This window comes from Balaenoptera borealis (genome assembly GCF_965194805.1).
Source record: "Balaenoptera borealis genome assembly, chromosome: 15".
Lineage (NCBI taxonomy): Eukaryota > Metazoa > Chordata > Mammalia > Artiodactyla > Balaenopteridae > Balaenoptera > Balaenoptera borealis.
The window spans coordinates 53,251,622-53,270,889 of record NC_138871.1 but is presented as its reverse complement, the minus strand read 5'-3'; the positions used below and the strand labels follow the sequence as shown (position 1 = coordinate 53,270,889).

The following is a 19,268-nucleotide window of genomic DNA, read 5'->3' as shown; positions in this document are numbered from 1 at the left end:
TCTCCAGGCTGGAACTTCTTGTCAAAGTGACGATAAATGGTCCTTGGCAGGACCATGCAAATGAGTTACCTTAGCCAGCACTCTTCTCCCTCACATGAAAGTCCTGCTAGCAGATCATTTTCAACCTCATTGCCCTACAGTGAACCCACCTTTTAAATCCAAAACCATTTTCTATCAGTTAAGTATTATAGTTTTTTTTTCCATGCTCGAAATATGTAACTCATATTTCATATAAATTAATATTTTATTTTGGTCTGTCTAAAATACTGTATAACACATTTAGTAACAGAAACACCAATTAACCTAAAAATATGCACCCTTCAATAATTAAATCCATAATCTTAGCTTTATCCCTCACTCTGTCATTATCTGCAATGATTCATTTAATTATCCTTATGATCTCCAGCTTCAATTTATGAAAGTATTATCTGTGGCATCTGTGACTTTAAAAAATGAACATATATGTTTCACAGATATTAATTTTTTAACCTGATAAAACCAGAGAAAACAAAAAAGAGTTTTTAAATATAACAATGCCTCATTTATCCGGTATCTGACAGGAATAAGTACAAATATTTTTAAACAACTTAAAATTGTTTTAAAGACAATCTCAATCCATTTTGCTTTTTAACTTTATAAGAAATAAGTATGCTCAGAAGAGATTTGATTCTCTGGGTCAATTCCATTTTGGAGACAGTAGCATGGAAGTCCAGAGTTTAAAGGTATTTGTTGGTTTTCTAGGTACAAAAGCTTCACATATTAGCTTCAAATACTCTCCTACAAATACATTAAATTTTATGGTTTAAGATACAAACACTACCAGAGTGGTCATGGCACTTAAATGAAATTCTCACGTGAGGAAAGAAACGCAATATAATAACTACTCAACCTTTCCCCCAAAACATCTAAGCTATGGCCATTTTTTAAAAAGAAAAGCTATGTTTCAGAGTCTCCAGGGATAAAGAGAATCATGGTGTCCTGGGGCGCTGGATCCTGAGTCTTCCTCTAATCAGCCAAGAAATGTTGAAAAAGATGTGTACCCCTCTCCTCACACTTTGCTTTCTTATGTGTAGAAGTGGGACTGAACCCTACCTTGCACTAGGGTTACCAGGATTAAGTTGCCTGTGTGACAGTGCCAAGCCCATGCCTGGTACATACACAGACAGATATGACGTTTTCTTTCTATTGCCATCCGAAATGTCAGACAGAATTGAAAATTACATGAAATCCAAATACCCTAAATACCTAAATACCAGGGAAACAAAAAGATGATTTAACAATCCACCCTACCAATTTAAGGATTATCGGGCAGAATGAATACAATAAACTGAGACAGTTAACATGCTCTAACACTTGGAGAACTCAAATAATGGAATTTGCAGGGTTTTTTGGTAATGCTAAAAAAAATAGTCATTAACCTACTCCTTTTAGAGGTCATAAATGCCTATAACATTAATAAAGCAGTAACTATGTGTCAGGTTCTGAACTTAGTACTTTAGAAGGATTATATTATTTAATCCTCACTAGCAAGTAGCAGAGCCAGGATTTGAACTCAGTAATCTGATGCCAGAGCTCTTAATCATCCTGTTATCTGTCTACCTATTAATAAAACATGTGGGTTTAAAAACTTCATGGTAAATTTCCTTTGCTCAGAATAACCAACAACAATTCCTAACCTCCCATTAATTTTTTTAATAACATGAAATACTAGCCGACTTTTGATAATTAAGACATTTTCCAGATGAAAAGCTCATAACCATCTATTCTGCAAAATATTTAGAGCATATTAAATCTGAATCTAAATCACAATATGAATCTAAATTATCATTACCAAACAATTAAATTCCAGTCCTGGTAATATTTAAGTATCTGTTATAACTTACACAGAATATGTATATTGTACACGGTAAGAACTCAACAAATATTTACTGATTAGCTCTTTTTACAGCAGATAATGCATCAAATTATAATGTACAAAGATCTTCCATGGTCAAAATATTCATTTTGTCAGTAACTATAGCTATAAGCTTTCTCTAGGGCTGAAGAAGGCTGTCTGTCTGGGTTATCGACAATTCAAATGTTTATAATGTAATAATTAAGGCAAGGAAGAAAAGCAAGATGACTTTCAATTATTTTTAAAGAAAACAATAAAGATGACCAACAACATAGTGGGCAGCCACCGACCACATTCTCTTTCACCAATTTCTCTTGCTGCCTCCTAGAAAGGGAAGGCTTCCTCCAACTATAAAGATGCCTGGTCTCTTTCGTCATTTGTCATTACTTAAAATTATTTAAAATTCCTATTAGTAAGTGAATAACATTTTTCATTGAGGTTATATATTTTCAATGGGCCTTTCTAGTCATTTAATGATGAAACAATTTAAAACATATAAATATTCTTGAAATTGCTCAGTACAGAACTCACATCATTATAATCTTATGCTTGGCCTCTGGAAATTTTATACAAAGTCAGATTTGAATTCAAAGTAGAAAAAAATGGAACTAAACATGCAAAAGTTTTTGTGAGGTGGATGGTGTGTATGTGTTTTTAAAGAAAGTATAATTGCTTAACCAGATACCCTTGTTTCTCTGACTGAAACATCAGTAAAACCAGATCCCAATCCAGAAAAGCTTGCTTTACCACAAACATATCAAATCTTTATTGGGCTATAAGGAATAGAGAACTAACCTCTCTTCCTAATACTATAATATTACAGTTTAGATAATGAAGTATATATAGTAGTTATCTTCTCGTGAAATTTCACTCTAGAAAAATCTCCATTCTGAGGTGACGCCATGATCTTTTATTTGGTTTATTGTTTCTCTGGAAGATTCTGTCAGCACCATGAGCCACACTGAGTACTTATTCTGTTGTGAGGTTTATGAAGAAAAAAACCAAAACAGAATAAAAAACTTGTTCACTGAAAATAAAAAGTGAACAAAAAAGACACCTCATCATTTCTCTAGTTTATCAGTAAATCATTGCTAAAAGGGAGAGGGGCAGGTGATTATTATATGAATAAAAGATGATTAATTATACATCAATTCTATTATTTCACCAACAGTATCTATCATAATTTTTAAAAGATGATAGTGAATAAGTGGGTCATTAACTTGGAATACTTTAAAAACAACTCAACAGTAAAGATTATTAAACAACCATTAATATTCCAGTCGAATGAAACATTCTTTTTTTTTTTTATTTTTTAAATTTTTTTTAATTTTTAATTTTATTTATTTATTTATGACTGTGTTGGGTCTTCGTTTCTGTGTGAGGGCTTTCTCTAATTGCGGCAAGTGGGGGCCACTCTTCATCGCGGTGCACGGGCCTCTCACTATCGCGGCCTCTCTTGTTGCGGAGCACGGGCTCCAGACGCACAGGCTCAGTAATTGTGGCTCACGGGCCTATTTGCTAAGCGGCATGTGGGATCTTCCCAGACCAGGGCTCGAACCCGTGTCCCCTGCATTGGCAGGCAGATTCTCAACCACTGCGCCACCAGGGAAGCCCCGAATGAAACATTCTTAATGAAGACCAACATTTGCTACATATTAAATTAGCTAGTTAGAAAATCTTTTTTAAAGTCAATAATTCAAATAGAAATTTTATATTAATTTTAAAAGTCTGATCCATTAATTTGGATCTGGCTCACCTATTATTGTAAACAAGAACTGAGGTAGAAAAATGACAGTCAGTAGCTAAAAGCCTAAACAATCAAAAATAGATAACTGAGTTGTAAATAATCAAAAAATATATTTTCTATGGAAACCTAAACCCAGATTTTACAAAGGCGCATCTACTCTCCATAATTCAACATCTATTTCTGCATAGTCTTATAAAGAGAAGATTTATACAAGTGTAACATATCAAACTTTTACATTCCAAAATATTCCATCTATAGGCAAACTAACATGTTAATTACATATTACCTTACCAACTCATAAGCTGATGGCCAATGGTGCTTTATATATCGATACTCTGTATTTAGACTTAATTGCATACATCTGAAAGTAAGGAATTAAAATACAATTTCCTGTGTATACTTTTCAATGATTTTGATTGTCTTCCAATTTAGGAATCACTGACACTATTGAATGAAATTAAGTTCCATAAGATTGTAACTTGAGTACAAATGAATCCCCATTTCCCAGTGATCACTGAGATGGCCAAGAAAATATAAAGGAAACCTTTATTAATATTATAACCTTGGGAAGGGTATCAGTGACACCACACACCCCAAACCTCCAGGGATTTCTATAACATATAGTAGGTAAAGACCCATCATACAGAAGGGCAAACCTACCAGATTTACTGAATGTAAAAGAACAATGCATTTGTCTAGGAGACACAACATCTAATAGAAAGCACAAAGAATGGACTTAAAAAGTGGGCAGTTAAGTGCAGGACATATAATTCAGATCTCTCAAGGGCCTTTGGAAAGTGACATACATATCAGAGATTTAACCCAGCCACTTATTACCTAGGAATTTACACTAAAGAGAAAACTGGAGGGACTTCCCTGGTGGCGCAGCAGATAAGACTCCGCACTCCCAATGCAGTGGGGCCTGGGTTCGATCCCTGGTCAGGGAACTAGGTCCCACATGCATGCCACAACTAAGAGTTTGCATGCCACAACTAAGGAGCTGGAGAGCCGGAACTAGGACCTGGTGCAACCAAATAAATAAATTAATTAATTAATTATTTTTAAAAACCTGGACAAATCTGCAAAGATGTATGTTTTATGATAATCACAGTAATTCATAATAAATTAGTAATAGTGAAAACTATAAATAATCTAAATGTCCATTCATAAGAAATTCGTATATGATTTTACCCAAATAATGGAGTATTATAATACATATATGCAAATTTTCACTGACATGGAATGAGCTCTATAATATGCTGTTGAAGGGAAAAAAAAGATTAAAAATAATATGTGTATTATGAATAGTTACACACATGAAGAGAGAGCTGCAAAGATTACCACCGAAACACAAATGGGAGTTGTCTCTGGGTGGCTGGATATTTGATAATTTTTACTTACTTTTTATAATTATTAGTATTGCTTAAATTTTCTAAATAAATGTATACTGCCTTTGTGATCAGAGAAAAATTCTCTTCATGTTGGAAAAAGAAAGTATATTTATTTTTTAATACCATAATTGACTTGGGAGAAATCATCTTAATAATTGGAAAAATCCATTAAGATATAGATTCAAAGATGTTTATCATAGCACTGTTTATAATAGTAAAAATAGTACGAAATGATCAATAGTGAATTTGTTAAGTAAATTTTGGAATAACTATATAAAGGTTTACTATGAAGCCATTAAAAATTACAACAAAGATGTATCCATCACTAGCTCAGTGACCTTGGAATATTACATGTCCTCTAGGTATCAGTTTCCTCATCTGTAAAATGGGGATAAAAAGAACACTTATAGTGTTTCCCCTAGCTTATTAGCTATATCCTATTGTCATAGAAAACAAAAAACCTGATGTTCATGAGCTTCCTCTAATATCACAAACCCCTATTTCAAAACCAACTTTGCTATATGCTTCAAGAAAAAAAATCTCAAAATCAACATTCAATTTGGCTATCAATCAAGCTAAGAAAATATGAATCTAAGACTACAAAGGCAACGTATATCAATGTTAAAAATAGGGAATTCCTGCAACTTCTAGGCTATTAAACTCCTATACATATTCTCAAACTAAGCTTGTTTATTCACCTATACATGTAGAAAAAAATAGTGTTAGAAGATAGAAACAGGCTGATCAGGATGCCTGTGGCACTGAGACAGGCCCCAATAAATCACCCAGATTACAGTGACAGAGGGAACTGGCATCCCTACTTAACTGAACGATAAAACAATTTAAATATACATACTCGTTAGCTTCATCAGTTTTACCATCACTGTACAAACATCTACTTTGTTGCTTTAAAGAGTTGAAACCAACCTGCCATGGTCTTCCCCAATCGAGTGGAATAGGAAAGGCTCCAAGCCATGTTCCTACAAAACTAGAAACCGTAGTGATCTGGAGACTATTCTCCCAAATGGATGTAACCCTATAAAACACAAATATATAAATTATTGGTGGTATATATCTTAGCTGCTGGGGAATCAAACAAACAGCATAAATTAACACTATACATATATATATGTTCTGTTCATTTAAAATAAGCATCTCAAATTGACATAAATATTTGCCATGAATCATTAACAATTAATTGGTAAGAAGATACAAGTGTTTTTCAGCTGGAAAGGTAATATATGCACATAGTGAAAATCAAACAATACAAAACAGTGTCTGCAATGAAAGCTAAGTCCTCCTCTCACCCTTATCATCAACTCTGATTCCTTTTCCCGGAAATAACTGCTATCACCAGCTTATTACATATCCTTCCAGAAATATTTTATACATACACAAATAAACACACAATTTTGTTTCGAATGATATATGCACATCTGCATATATACACACATATATGTATATATCCTTCAAAACAAAACTCAAATGCACCATGTTATAAACCCAGTTTTGCTGTGTGATTTCCCTTGTTAACAGTTTTACTAGTATTCCATTGTCCAAAGGAAGCATCATTTATTCAACTAGTCCCTTACGGCACATTTCATTAAAGCAAATCAACTCTACTTGGTGGGGAAGGAATAGAGAATGAGAACAAAATATTACAAAAGATCCAGTGATTCTGCCTATCATTCTAATTTATTAAGTGCACATCTTAGAGTGTAAAGGTAGACATAAAAGACATCTTAGAGTGTAAAGGCAGAAAGACATCTGTCAGTCTCTTAATAAGTCTTGGTTTCAGCCTGCCCCTCATAGTGTGATCACTTAACCATGTGGAATAAGAGTCTACTTACAGTCGAGTAAAACCCCACCACCATACAGTAACTGGAGTCCAAATATTCAACTGTTTCAAAAGCAGTGTTTAGTTATTATGAAGTTTATGAAAAGCAGTTTCTTCCAGCTAGTGTGCAAAAAGGGGAAAACACTTGTTTTGTTAGATGACTGCTTTCATTAGAAATAGGCCAATTACTACACACAAAATGTACACTGAATTAAAGTAATCCTGAATGACAAGTCAGTGCATAAACCAATGTCCCATCACCTGTCCATCTCATTACCACCCCTCCCCCACTACACAAGTTAGGAGCTTTAGCCTGTTTCTATTGAAAACTGGGGCTGGAAGAAGATTGGAGGCAATCACCATACATCCAAATTTGTGTTATTTGCTGGGCTTTATTGTTCTTTTTTATTTTGTGATACACTTAAAAATGCACGTCAATTTCTTCAACTAGCGTTCAACAGAACATAGATCTGTTCCAATCTTGGAGAGAAAAAACTGGTGAGTTGAATGTAAAGAGAGAATTGTACTGTTCAGGCAATTTAAAGCATTTTCTAAGGTAATTTTTGACTTTATGTGGTTGACAAATGTTGACTACCTTTCACTTAACACACAACTTCCTTGTGTTGCAATATGTAAAGTGATGTGCCTAGAGATATAAAGTCTGGTAGAGGTTGAGAGCAGAGTTTACTTTCTGCTAAGAAGAGTTTACTTTTTCCATTTTATGAAAGAGGAGGAAGTTTAGCTGAATTTGGAAGAATGGGGAGTATTTGGTCTTGAAGAACTGGAGAAAGAACTGCACAGCAGGTAAAGAGAACGTAAGTAAAATTGGTTGAGGCCAAGTGGAAGAATGGGAAACAAAACTGGAAAAGCAGGTTAGAGTTAGGATTTTTTAAATAACAACTTTATTGAATACAGTAAAAACTTGCCACAGAAAACCCTTTTCCAGCCATACAATTCACTTAAAGTGCACAATTCAATGTTTTTAGTATATTAACAGAGTTGCGCAACCATCACCCAAAACAAAACCCTTTACATTAGCAGTCACTCCTAGTTTCCCCTTCCCTCTAGACCTGGGCAACCACTAATCTACTTTGTCTATGGATTTGCCTACTCTGAACATTTCACACAAATGAAATCAATGTGAGGTCTTTTGTGACTGGATTCTTTCACTTAGCATAATGTCTCCAAGGTTCATCAGTTTTGTAGCATGTAAAAATACTTCATTCTTTTTTATTGCCAAATAATATTTTATTACATGGATATACCACACATTTTATATTTTCCAAGCATCAGTTGATGGACACTTGGGTTGTTTTGACTTTTTGGCTATTACACATAATGCTACTATAAACATTCATGTACAAGTTTTGTGTGGACATATGTTCTCATTTTTCTTGGGGGTATACTAAGGAATAGACTTGCTGATAACCCTATGCTTAACCTTTTGAGGAACTGCCAGACTGTTCTTCAAAGCAGCTAAGCTATTTTATATTCCCACCAGCAGTGTATGATGGTTCCAATTTCCACATCCTTTCTAACACTTGTTACTACTGATTACAGCCATCTTAGTGGGTAGTGAAGTGGTATCTCATTGTGGTAGATTTAGGGTTAGGATTTTAGAAAAGCCTTAAAAGTCAAACTTAAAGAAGTCCCTGAAGGTTTTTAATCAAGGCAGCAATATGATAAGAGCTAAGTTTCAATAAGATTTATGTACATGTCTTATCTAATCCCTAAGCTCCAAGTTCCTCGGACTAAGGGGCAAGATCTATGTCTTCACATTTTTCACTGTTACAGCACACTTGTGGCCATCTTATATTTGTTAAAATAAGTGCAAATATCCAAGAGGCTGTTCTCTATTTTGTTAGATGTTTTAAGAGTGTTAATAATCTTACATATAATAAACATAGAAAAAATGGAGCCAAGACCTAGTTTTAAAATTAGAAGAAATCTGTAGCCTATCTTTTTAAATTAAAAATTTACATTTATTAAAATTATATAAATATCTTTAAAATCAAAGATCACAATTAGACTAATAATAATAATCCCTCCCCACTCCTGATTTCTGCTTCTGAGGCAGACACTTTCAACTCTTCACTGTTTCTTCTATGTACTTCAAATTTAAAAGAACATACATGTGTAGATTTTCCAGATTTACTTACTTTCTGCTTTCTACAATGGAAGAAGAGGATTTAGAACTCTTTACCCACAAGCCTCCCATCCCCACATACACATTTCTCTATAACTCTCATCCTTTTTGATGGTAATATCGCCTCTTCTCAGCTGGATCAATAGCACAGTATCTACATTATTATGATTATGGAAATATTCATCATAGCTGAAGCACACAGCAAACCATAATTACATTCCTTTCTTAGAGTAAATTTTTAATTTTCTTTGGATATTAAGAATGCCTCTCAGACTTCCCTGGTGGTGCAATGGTTAAGAATCCGCCTGCCAATGCAGGGGACACGGGTTCGAGCCCTGGTCTGGGAAGATCCCACATGCCACGGAGCAACTAAGCCCATGCGCCACAACTACTGAGCCTGCACTCTAGAGCCTGCGAGCCACAACTACTGAGACTGCATGCCACAACTACTTAAGCCTGTGCACCTAGAGCCCATGCTCCACAAGAGAAGCCACTGCAATGAGAAGCCTGCGCACCACAACAAAGAGTAGCCCCCGCCCGCCGCAACTAGAGAAAGCCCGCGCGCAGCAACGAAGACCCAAGGCAGCCAAAAAATAAATTTATTAAAAAAAAAAAAAGAATGCCTCTCTTTTTTACCCTCCATTTGCTTACGTACCTATCACTAAGTCATCGTCAAATATTCCAGAGAAACCAAACATCACCTGTGAGTGCCCTACACCATCTTGTGCATTCCCTTTGCCTCTCTCAGTGCTTTTGGGTCTCCATTTTCCTGAATTCCAAGACTTCTTCCTGTTGTCTTCCCTTTTCTTTTTTTTTTTTAAAGCACCTCCCTTTAATAGATTCCTGAGAAAGGGTATGTGGAAAACAGATTTTAGAGATGTTTAAAGTCTGAAAATGACTTTACTATAATTGTTGGAAATCATTTTGTCTCAGAATGTTGAATTGCTCCGTTGTTTTCTGATTCCCTCCTGAGAAGTTCACAGCCATTTTGGCTCCCAGTTCTCCATTAAGTATCATGTTCCCTACCCCCCCCATACCCCCATCATCCTCTCTGGGAGAATTTAGAATCATCTCTTTATTCCTTGTTATCTAAAATTTCACAATAATGTGTCTTGGAGTGGGTCTTTTCATCCATTATGCTGGAAATACATGGGCTTTCTTAATTTAGACTCTCAGGTTTTTAGTTCTTGAAATTTTCTTTTGTTTAAAGACTTGCTTTCTGATGCTCAGATCCCTTAACAATTTTGTTTTTCTTACTCTTTTGCTGGGAATATTATCATTATGAATTAATTCTCTGATTTCCTTACCTTTTAACTCATTTCCCATATTTTTGCCTTTTTGTTTGACTCAGGGATCTTTTCAACTCGGCCTCTACTTCTGTTGAATTTTTCTACCATATTTTTTTAATTCCCAAGAGCTTTATTCTTCTCTGAATATTCCTTTTGATGACCTCCTGTTCATGTTTTATGGATGTAAAAACTATACATTTTTAAAGGTTATCTTCTGGTCTTTATATTGCTTTCATTTCTACTGGGGTTTCTTTTTTGTTGTTTTCATTTCTGGATTTCACTTTAGAGGTGTTCCTCAAATGTCTAGTGATTCTTCATTATCATTCTACTTGAAAGTAAAACACTATACATGATATGTCCAGAAAAGGCAAATCTGTAGAGACAGAAAGTATTTTAGTGGTTGTCTGGGATGGGGGCTGAGGGGGTGGGTGGGAGAGAAGGGTGGGGATGGAGGACAACTGCTAATGGGCATAATTTCTTTTGGGGGTGATGACATGTTCTAAGATTAGATTGTGATGATGGTTACAAAACTTTACCTATACTAAAAACCATTGAACTGTACACTGTAAATGGGTAAGTTTTATGGGATGAAGTTATTATCTCAATAAAGTTATTTTTTAAAAACAACAAAAAAGTGAAACTCTATAAACAGTCTACTAGATGTTCACTGTACACAAGTAGCATGATTCAATTGGTGGGCTTCACTGTTCCAGGAACTGGGTAGGAACCCTGCCTTTTAGAGAAACCACAAATGTCAGTATCTGTAGGTTTTTTTGGTACCATTTTTCCCAGAAGGAAATCATTTCAATATTCTGCCTAGATGGTATAAGCCTGGCTGTCAGTGTTCTGGGCCCAGCAGGTGAAAAGGACTAGGCATAAGGTGAAGACTCATTGCTTAGTATGTAGAATTTCATTTAAGCCTTATTTCCTGAAGAGGTTGTAGCAAATAGGCTCAGGATCTGGGGGTAGCCAGAGTGGTTGGGGGTACATCTTTCCTTTCTCCATCTTCCCTTCTCCCCCTGTATAACTTCCATTGCTATAATATTCATATAGTATTTATATTCTGTTCTGAACCCCAATTCATTCAACTATTTTCTTGATATAGTAAGCCCCCTTATGTACAAACTGAATAATTCCTTCATCTGGGGAAACTGTCTTCTATCATATCATTGAATTATTTTTTGTTTTGTTTTTTAGGGGCACTAACTTGTCTTAAGTTGATCTCCTTTGTCTGTCCTCTATATTTATCATTTCTTCTCTAATTGCTTTATTCTTCCCAACCCCCCTTAGCCTTCATTCATTTTGATTAGCTCAAACCTTTCCTCTATGCTACAACTTGATTTTCTAATGTATCTATGTTTCTAATTTATGATCTGGATTCTCAACTTATTTCATTAGTTCTGCAGTTTCCTTCTCCACCTCATTTTCTTTAATTATCTCATCTTTGAGCTCTTATTTTATTGCATTCATATCCTTAATAACATTTTTTCTGTGGTAAACTGTGCAGAGCTTTTTTGTTTGTTTTTGCTCCTTGGGTAGTATTTTCTTCCAGGCTGGATTCCTTATCTTCTACATGCCTTTTCTTCCTTTATAGTGTGTTTTTAGGGGTTGCCATGCCATTTCTCTTCATCTTGCCCACACTTCACATGGTCAGGCTGCCCAAACTACCCATTTGCTGGGATAAAATGAGTACATTACCTTTGAAGGTGCCTTCCCATCTTAACCAACATCAATTTTTCCTGTCTTGAAGCAGCATTTTGAGGAATGGATGTTCTTTTCTATCAAATTTTCTGTGACATGAGTCAGAAGGAGAGAATGGAGGCAGAGAGCCAGGGTAAGGGAAATGCTGTCTTTGAGATTTAATTGGTAATATTCAGCTGAAATTTAATAAATGGTGGTTCTATACATTAAACTTTAAAATATTTTTGACCAGAGCTATGCATCCCATTAAAAATCAGATGAAACTACTGTAGCACAGTCTGCCTCCATGGTAGAGCCCAGTAGGCAGCAGCCCTGGGAGACTGATAAAAAGTATAAATAGCACTGATGGGGATTCAGGGAAACTGGCACACTGTCGAGGGGTGTGTGTGTGTGTGTGTGTGTATATGTGTGTGTGTGTTATATATAAAATTAAATTAAAAATATGTACATAATAAAATTAAAAAAAAATATATATATATATATATATATATATTTCAAATCAGAACTTCAGTTTGGCAACATTTATCAACTTCTTTTGACGTAGGAATTTTACTCCAGAAATCTAGTATACAGAAATCCCTGCACAAGTATAAAAATGATATAGTACAAAGATGTTAATAACAACATTATTCATAATCATGAAAATTCGATAATAACCCTCAATAGGAAATTAGTTAAATAAATCATGGTACATGAAATACTTATAATGATGATTAATTGCCAAGATTCATCTCATCTCTGATGATTAGGTTAATTAAATCATGGTGATCCCATTCTCTTTCCCAACAATTAGTTTATGAAGACTCAAGAAGGACAAGCTGCTGCCATCTCACTACCAGCCCAAGGACAAGAACTAGGAGGATCAGTAAGAAGCACCAGCCACTGTGTATCTGTATCTAGAATGACACAACCTGTGTTCTGTGAGATCATCAATTTCCTTATTGCTCAACCCAATATAAGCTGAACTTTTCCATTACTTTTTTTTGGGGGGGGGGCTTTTATGAATGAGACTGCTATGAACACTCATGTACAGTTTTTTTTTTCAATTTTTGAATTTTATTTTATTTTTTTATACAGCACGTTCTTATTAGTTATCCATTTTATACATATTAGTGTATACATGTCAATCCCAATCTCCCAATTCATCACACCACCACCACCACCCTGCCACTTTCCCTGCTTGGTGTCCATACGTTTGTTCTCTACATCTGTGTCTCAATTTCTGCCCTGCAAACTGGTTCATCTGTACCATTTTTTTGGTTCCACATATATGCGTTAATACACAATATTTGTTTTTCTCTTTCTGACTTACTTCACTCTGTATGACAGTCTCTAGATGCATCCACGTCTCTACAAATGACCCAATTTTGTTCCTTTTTTATGGCTCAGTAATATTCCATTGTATATATGTACCACATCTTCTTTATCTATTCATCTGTTGATGGGCATTTAGGTTGCTTCCATGACCTGGCTATTGTAAATAGTGCTGCAATGAACATTGGGGTGCATGTGTCTTTTTGAATTATGGTTCTCTCTGGGTATATGCTCAGTAGTGGGACTGCTGGGTCATATGGTAATTCTATTTTTAGTTTTTTAAGGAACCTCCATACTATTATCCATAGTGGCTGTATCAATTTACATTCCCACCAACAGGGCAAGAGGGTTCCATTTTCTCCACACCCTCTCCAGCATTTGTTGTTTGTAGATTTTTCTGATGATGCCCATTCTAACCGGTGTGAGGTGATACCTCATTGTAGTTTTGATTTGCATTTCTCTAATAATTAATGATTTTGAGCAGCTTTTCATGTGCTTCTTGGCCATCTGTATGTTTTCTTTGGAGAAATGTCTGTTTAGGTCTTCTGCCCATTTTTGGATTGGGTTGTTTATTTTTTTAATATTGAGCTGCATGAGCTGTTTATATATTTTGGAGATTAATCCTTTGTCCTTGATTTGTTTGCAAATATTTTCTCCCATTCTGAGGGTTGTCTTTTCATCTTGTTTGTAGTTTCCTTTGCTATGCAAAAACTTTTAAGTTTCATTAGGTCCCATTTGTTTATTTTTGTTTTTATTTCCATTACTCTAGGAAGTGGATCAAAAAAGATCTTGCTGTGATTTATGCCAAAGACTGTTCTTCCTATGTTTTCTTCTAAGAGTTTTACAGTGTTCGGTCTTACATTTAGGTCTCTAATCCATTTTGAATTTATTTTTGTGTATGGTGTTAGGGAGTGTTCTAACTTCATTCTTTTACATGTAGCTGTCCAGTTTTCCCAGCACCACTTATTGAAGAGACTGTCTTTTCTCCATTGTATATCCTTGCCTCCTTTGTCATAGATTAGTTGACCATAGGTGCGTGGGTTTATCTCTGGGCTTTCTATCCTGTTCCATTGATCTATATTTCTGTTTTTGTGCCAGTACCAAATTGGCTTGATTACTGTAGCTTTGTAGTATAGTTTGAAGTCAGGGAGTCTGATTCCTCCAGCTCCATTTTTTTTTCCTCAAGATCGCTTTGGCTATTTGGGTTCTTTTGTGTCTCCATACAAATTTTAAGATTTTTTGTTCTAGTTCTGTCAAAACTGCCACTGGTAATTTGACAGGGATTGCATTGAATCTGTAGATTGCTTTGGGTAGTATAGTCATTTTCACAGTATTGATTCTTCCAATCCAAGAACATGGTATATCTCTCCATCTGTTGGTATCATCTTTAATTTCTTTCATCAGTGTCTTACAGTTTTCTGCATACAGGTCTTTTGTCTCTAGGTGGGTTTATTCCTAGGTATTTTATTCTTTTTGTTGCAATGGTAAAATGTCATCTCCAAACAGTGAGTTTTACTTCTTTTTTCCAATTTGTATTCCTTTTATTTCTTTTTCTTCTCTGATTGCCGTGGCTAGGATTTCCAAAACTATGTTGAATAATAGTGGTGAGAGTGGACATCCTTGTCTCTTTCCTGCTCTTAGAGGAAATGCTTGCAGTTTTTCACCATTGAGAATGATGTTTGCTGTGGGTTTGTCATATATGGCCTTTATTATGTTGAGGTAGGCTCCCTCTATGCCCACTTTCTGGAGAGTTTTTCTCATAAATGGGTGTTGAATTTTGTCGAAAGCTTTCTCTGCATCTATTGAGATGATCATATGGTTTTTATTCTTCAGTTTGTTAATATGGTGTATCACGTTGATTGATTTGCGTATATTGAAGAATCCTTGCATTCCTGGGATAAACCCCACTTGATCATAGTGTATGATCCTTTTAATGTGCTGTTGGATTCTGTTTGCTAGTATTTTGTTGAGGATTTTTGCATCTATATTCATCAGTGATATTGGTCTGAAATTTTCTTTTTTTGTAGTATCTTTGTCTGGTTTTGGTATCAGGGTGATTGTGGCCTCATAGAATGTGTTTGGGAGTGTTCTTTCCTCTGCAATTTTTTGGAAGAGTTTGAGAAGGATGGGTGTTAGCTCTTCCCTAAATGTTTGATAGGATTCACCTGTGAAGTCATCTGGTCCTGGACTTTTGTTTGTTGGAAGATTTTTAATCACAGTTTCAATTTCATGACTTGTAATCGGTCTGTTCATATTTTCTATTTCTTCCTGGTTCAGTCTTGGAAGGTTATACCTTTCTAAGAATTTGTCCATTTCTTCTAGGTTGTTCATTTTATTGGCATAGAGTTGCTTGCAGGAGTCTCTTAGGATGCTTCGTATTTCTGCAGTGTTTGTTGTAACTTCGCCTTTTTCATTTCTAATTTTATTGATTTGAGTCCTCTCCCTCTTTTTCTTGATGAGTCTGGCTAATGGTTTATCAACTTTGTTTATTTTCTCCAAGAACCAGCTTTTAGTTTTATTGATCTTTGCAATTGTTTTCTTTGTTTCTGTTTCATTTATTTCTGCTCTGATCTTTGTGATTTCTTTCCTTCTACTAACTTTGGGTTTTGTTTGTCCTTCTTTCTCTAGTTCCTTTAGGTGTAAGGCTAGATTGTTTATTTGAGATGTTTGTTGTTTCTTGAGGTAGGATTGTATTGCTATAAACTTCCCTCTTAGAACTGCTTTTGCTGCATCCCATAGGTTTTGGATCGTCGTGTTTTCATTGTCATTTGTCCCTAGGTATTTTTTGATTTCCTTTGATTTCTTCAGTGATCTCTTGGTTATTTAGTAACGTAGTGTTTAGCCTCCATGTGTTTGTGTTTTTTACATTTTTTTCCCTGTAATTGATTTCTAATCTCATAGCATTGTGGTCAGAAAAGATGCTTGATATGATTTCAATTTTCTTAAATTTACTGAGGCTTGATTTGTGACCCAAGGTGTGATCTATACTGGAGAATGTTCCGTGCGCACTTGAGAAGAAAGTGTAATCTGCTGGTTTTGTATGGAATGTCCTATAAATATCAATTAAATCTATCTGGCCTATTGTGTCTTTTAAAGCTTCTGTTTCCTTATTAATTTTCTGTTTGGATGATCTGTCCATTGGTGTAATTGAGGTGTTAAAGTCCCCCACTATTATTGTGTTACTGTCAATTTCCTCTTTTATAGCTGTTAGCAGTTGCCTTATGTATTGAGGTGCTCCTATGTTGGGTGCATATATATTTATAATTGTTATATCTTCTTCTTGGATTGATCCCCTGATCATTACGTAGTGTCCTTCCTTGTCTCTTGTAACATTATTTTAAAGTCTAGTTTAAAAAAAAAAAAAAGTCTAGTTTATCTGATATGAGTATTGCTACTCCAGCTTTCTTTTGATTTCCATTTGCATGGAATATCTTTTTCCATCCCCTCACTTTCAGTCTGTATGTGTCCCTAGGTCTGAAATGGGTCTCCTGTAGACAGCATATATATGGGTCTTGTGTTCGTATACATTCAGCAAGCCTGTGTCTTTTGGTTGGAGCATTTAATCCATTCACATTTAAGGTAATTATCGATATGTATGTTCCTATGACCATTTTCTTAATTGTTTTGGGTTTGTTTTTGTAGGTCCTTTTCTTCTCTTGTGTTTCCCACTTAGAGAAGTTCCTTTAGCATTTGTTGTAGAGCTGGTTTGGTGGTGCTGAATTCTTTTAGCTTTTGGTTGTCTGTAAAGCTTTTAATTTCTCCATCAAATGTGAATGAAATCCTTGCCGGGTAGAGTAATCTTGGTTGTAGGGTCTTCCCTTTCATCACTTTAAATATGTCATGCCACTCCCCTCTGGCTTGTAGAGTTTCTGCTGAGAAATCAGCTGTTAACCTTATGGGAGTTCCCTTGTATGTTATTTGTCGTTTTTCCCTTGCTGCTTTCAATAATTTTTCTTTGTCTTTAATTTTTGCCGATTTGATTACTATGTGTCTCGGCGTGTTTCTCCTTAGATTTATCCTGTATGGGACTCTCTGCGCTTCCTGGACTTGGGTGGCTATTTTCTTTCCCATGTTAGGGAAGTTTTTGACTATAATCTCTTCAAGTATTTTCTTGGGTCCTTTCTCTCTCTCCTCTCCTTCTGGGACCCCTATAATGCAAATGTTGTTGTGTTTAATGTTGTCCCAGAGGTCTCTTAGGCTATCTTCATTTCTTTTTATTCTTTTTTCTTTATTCTGTTCCACAGAAGTGAATTCCACCATTCTGTCTTCCAGGTCACTTATCCGTTCTTCTGCCTCAGTTATTCTGCTATTGATTCCTTCCAGGGTAGTTTTCATTTCAGTTACTGTATTCTTCATCTGTTTGTTTGTTCCTTAATTCTTCTAGGTCTTTGTGAAACATTTCTTGCATCTTCTCGATCTTTGCCTACATTCTTTTTCCAAGGTCCTGGATCATCTTCACTATCATTACTCTGAATTCTTCTGGAAGGTTGCCTATCTCCACTTCATTTGGTTGTTTTTCTGGGGTTTTATCTTGTTCCTTCATCTGGTACATAGTCCTCTGCCTTTTCATCTTGTCTATCTTTCTGTGAATGTGGTTTCATTCCACAGGCTGCAGGATTGTAGTTCTTCTTGCTTCTGCTGTCTGCCCTCTGGTGGATCTCCATTACTTATAGATGAAGATATACTAACTAAGAATACTGTGCAAGGAGGGGTAGATTATACACACATACAATTAAAGGCATTCCCGGGACTTCCCTGGTGGCACAGTGGTTAAGAATCCGCCTGTCAATGAAGGGGACACGGGTTTGAGCCCTGGTCCGGGAAGATCCCACATGCTGCGGAGTGACTAAGCCCATGCACCACAACTACTGAGCCTGCGTTCTAGAGCCCAAGAGCAACAACTACTGAGTCTGCGTGCCACAACTACTGAAGCCTGCACATCTAGAGCCCATGCCCCGCAACAAGAGAAGCTACCACAGTGAGAAGCCCGCACATCGCAATGAAGAGTAGCCCCCGCTTGCCGCAACCTAGAGAAAGCCTGCGTGCAGCAACGAAGACCCAATTAATTAAAATTAATTAATTTTAATTAATTAATTAATTAAAGAAAAGGACAGTCCCAATAAGTGAAAAAAGAAGTTATAAAGCAGTAACTAGTATAACCATTTTTGTTTTTTTACATATGTTTTTGTATAGATAAAATTGGAATATATAAAATCTGTTAGTAATGGCTGCTCTTTACATAGCATTCTAAGATCTTTAACTTTTGATGTTTTTCTATTATTTGAATTTTTATAATAAATATATATTTTTTTGTAATAAACACAATAAAAAGAAATAAAGCATAAATTCCTTTCTATTCACTGATTTACAGTAGCACTGATATTGATTTATTCTCATTTTATAAATTTCCATAATAAAGCCAACAGAATTCTATGGTTAATGGCTAATTTCTTCATAGTTAAGAAATGTATACATATAGTTAATAGGGCTGAAAATAGAATAAATAGTTCACTATTCTGTGAATAAACTTAGAAGTGACTAAATATTACAGATCAATCTTCATGACAATGAGTTCTAAGTAACTGTCCACAATATTTGACTCCACTGAAATTCATTCTATCAAATCTTAATTGAAATAAATAGACCATTTTGAATACCTACTATCTATGTCCCAGACACTGTATCAGGTACCTGAGATAGTTAACAGTAAGTACTATGGTTCAGATAGGCTGTCATCAAAACAGTACTTGTTTAGATGGAGTTGGTCTTTTTCACTGTTGATCTCTTTATGTAAAAAAGAGACACCAAACAACTCCTAGTGGCTAAAGATATTATACAGAATTCTTACATAAACTTTCCCCTTTCCCCGCTGAATAAATATTAAAACCAATGCCTCTTTGCCACTAAATTTTTGTACCCACACTAAGGCTAAATTACCTAATTTTAATA

The 19,268-nt window shown here is 35.4% G+C and overlaps 1 protein-coding gene and 1 long non-coding RNA gene across 7 annotated transcripts in view; both read right to left on the bottom strand.

Annotated features, from left to right (window-relative positions):
- The window catches only part of PIGF (phosphatidylinositol glycan anchor biosynthesis class F), a 39,704-nt gene that overhangs the window by 10,016 nt on the left and 10,420 nt on the right, over positions 1-19,268 (bottom strand). For 3 of the 6 annotated variants that reach the window (XR_014235125.1, XM_082358312.1, XM_082358311.1), the window contains exon 5: positions 5,960-6,068. The exons of 1 other annotated variant lie outside the window; for it this stretch is intronic. Coding sequence is in view for 4 of the 5 variants with exons in the window: in XM_082358312.1 (XP_082214438.1) it covers positions 5,960-6,068 (109 nt within the window). In the remaining variant the exon portion in view is untranslated. Of the gene's footprint in view, positions 1-4,478; positions 4,663-5,888; positions 6,069-19,268 lie in introns of all 6 variants that reach the window. 2 more of the 6 variants (XM_082358309.1, XM_082358310.1) reach the window with 2 other exon arrangements.
- Positions 9,817-18,357, bottom strand: LOC309612536. Its single transcript, XR_014235259.1, has 2 exons — positions 12,003-18,357; positions 9,817-10,677 (listed from the first exon to the last, which is right to left on the bottom strand). It is a non-coding gene; the product is annotated as an uncharacterized lncRNA (long non-coding RNA).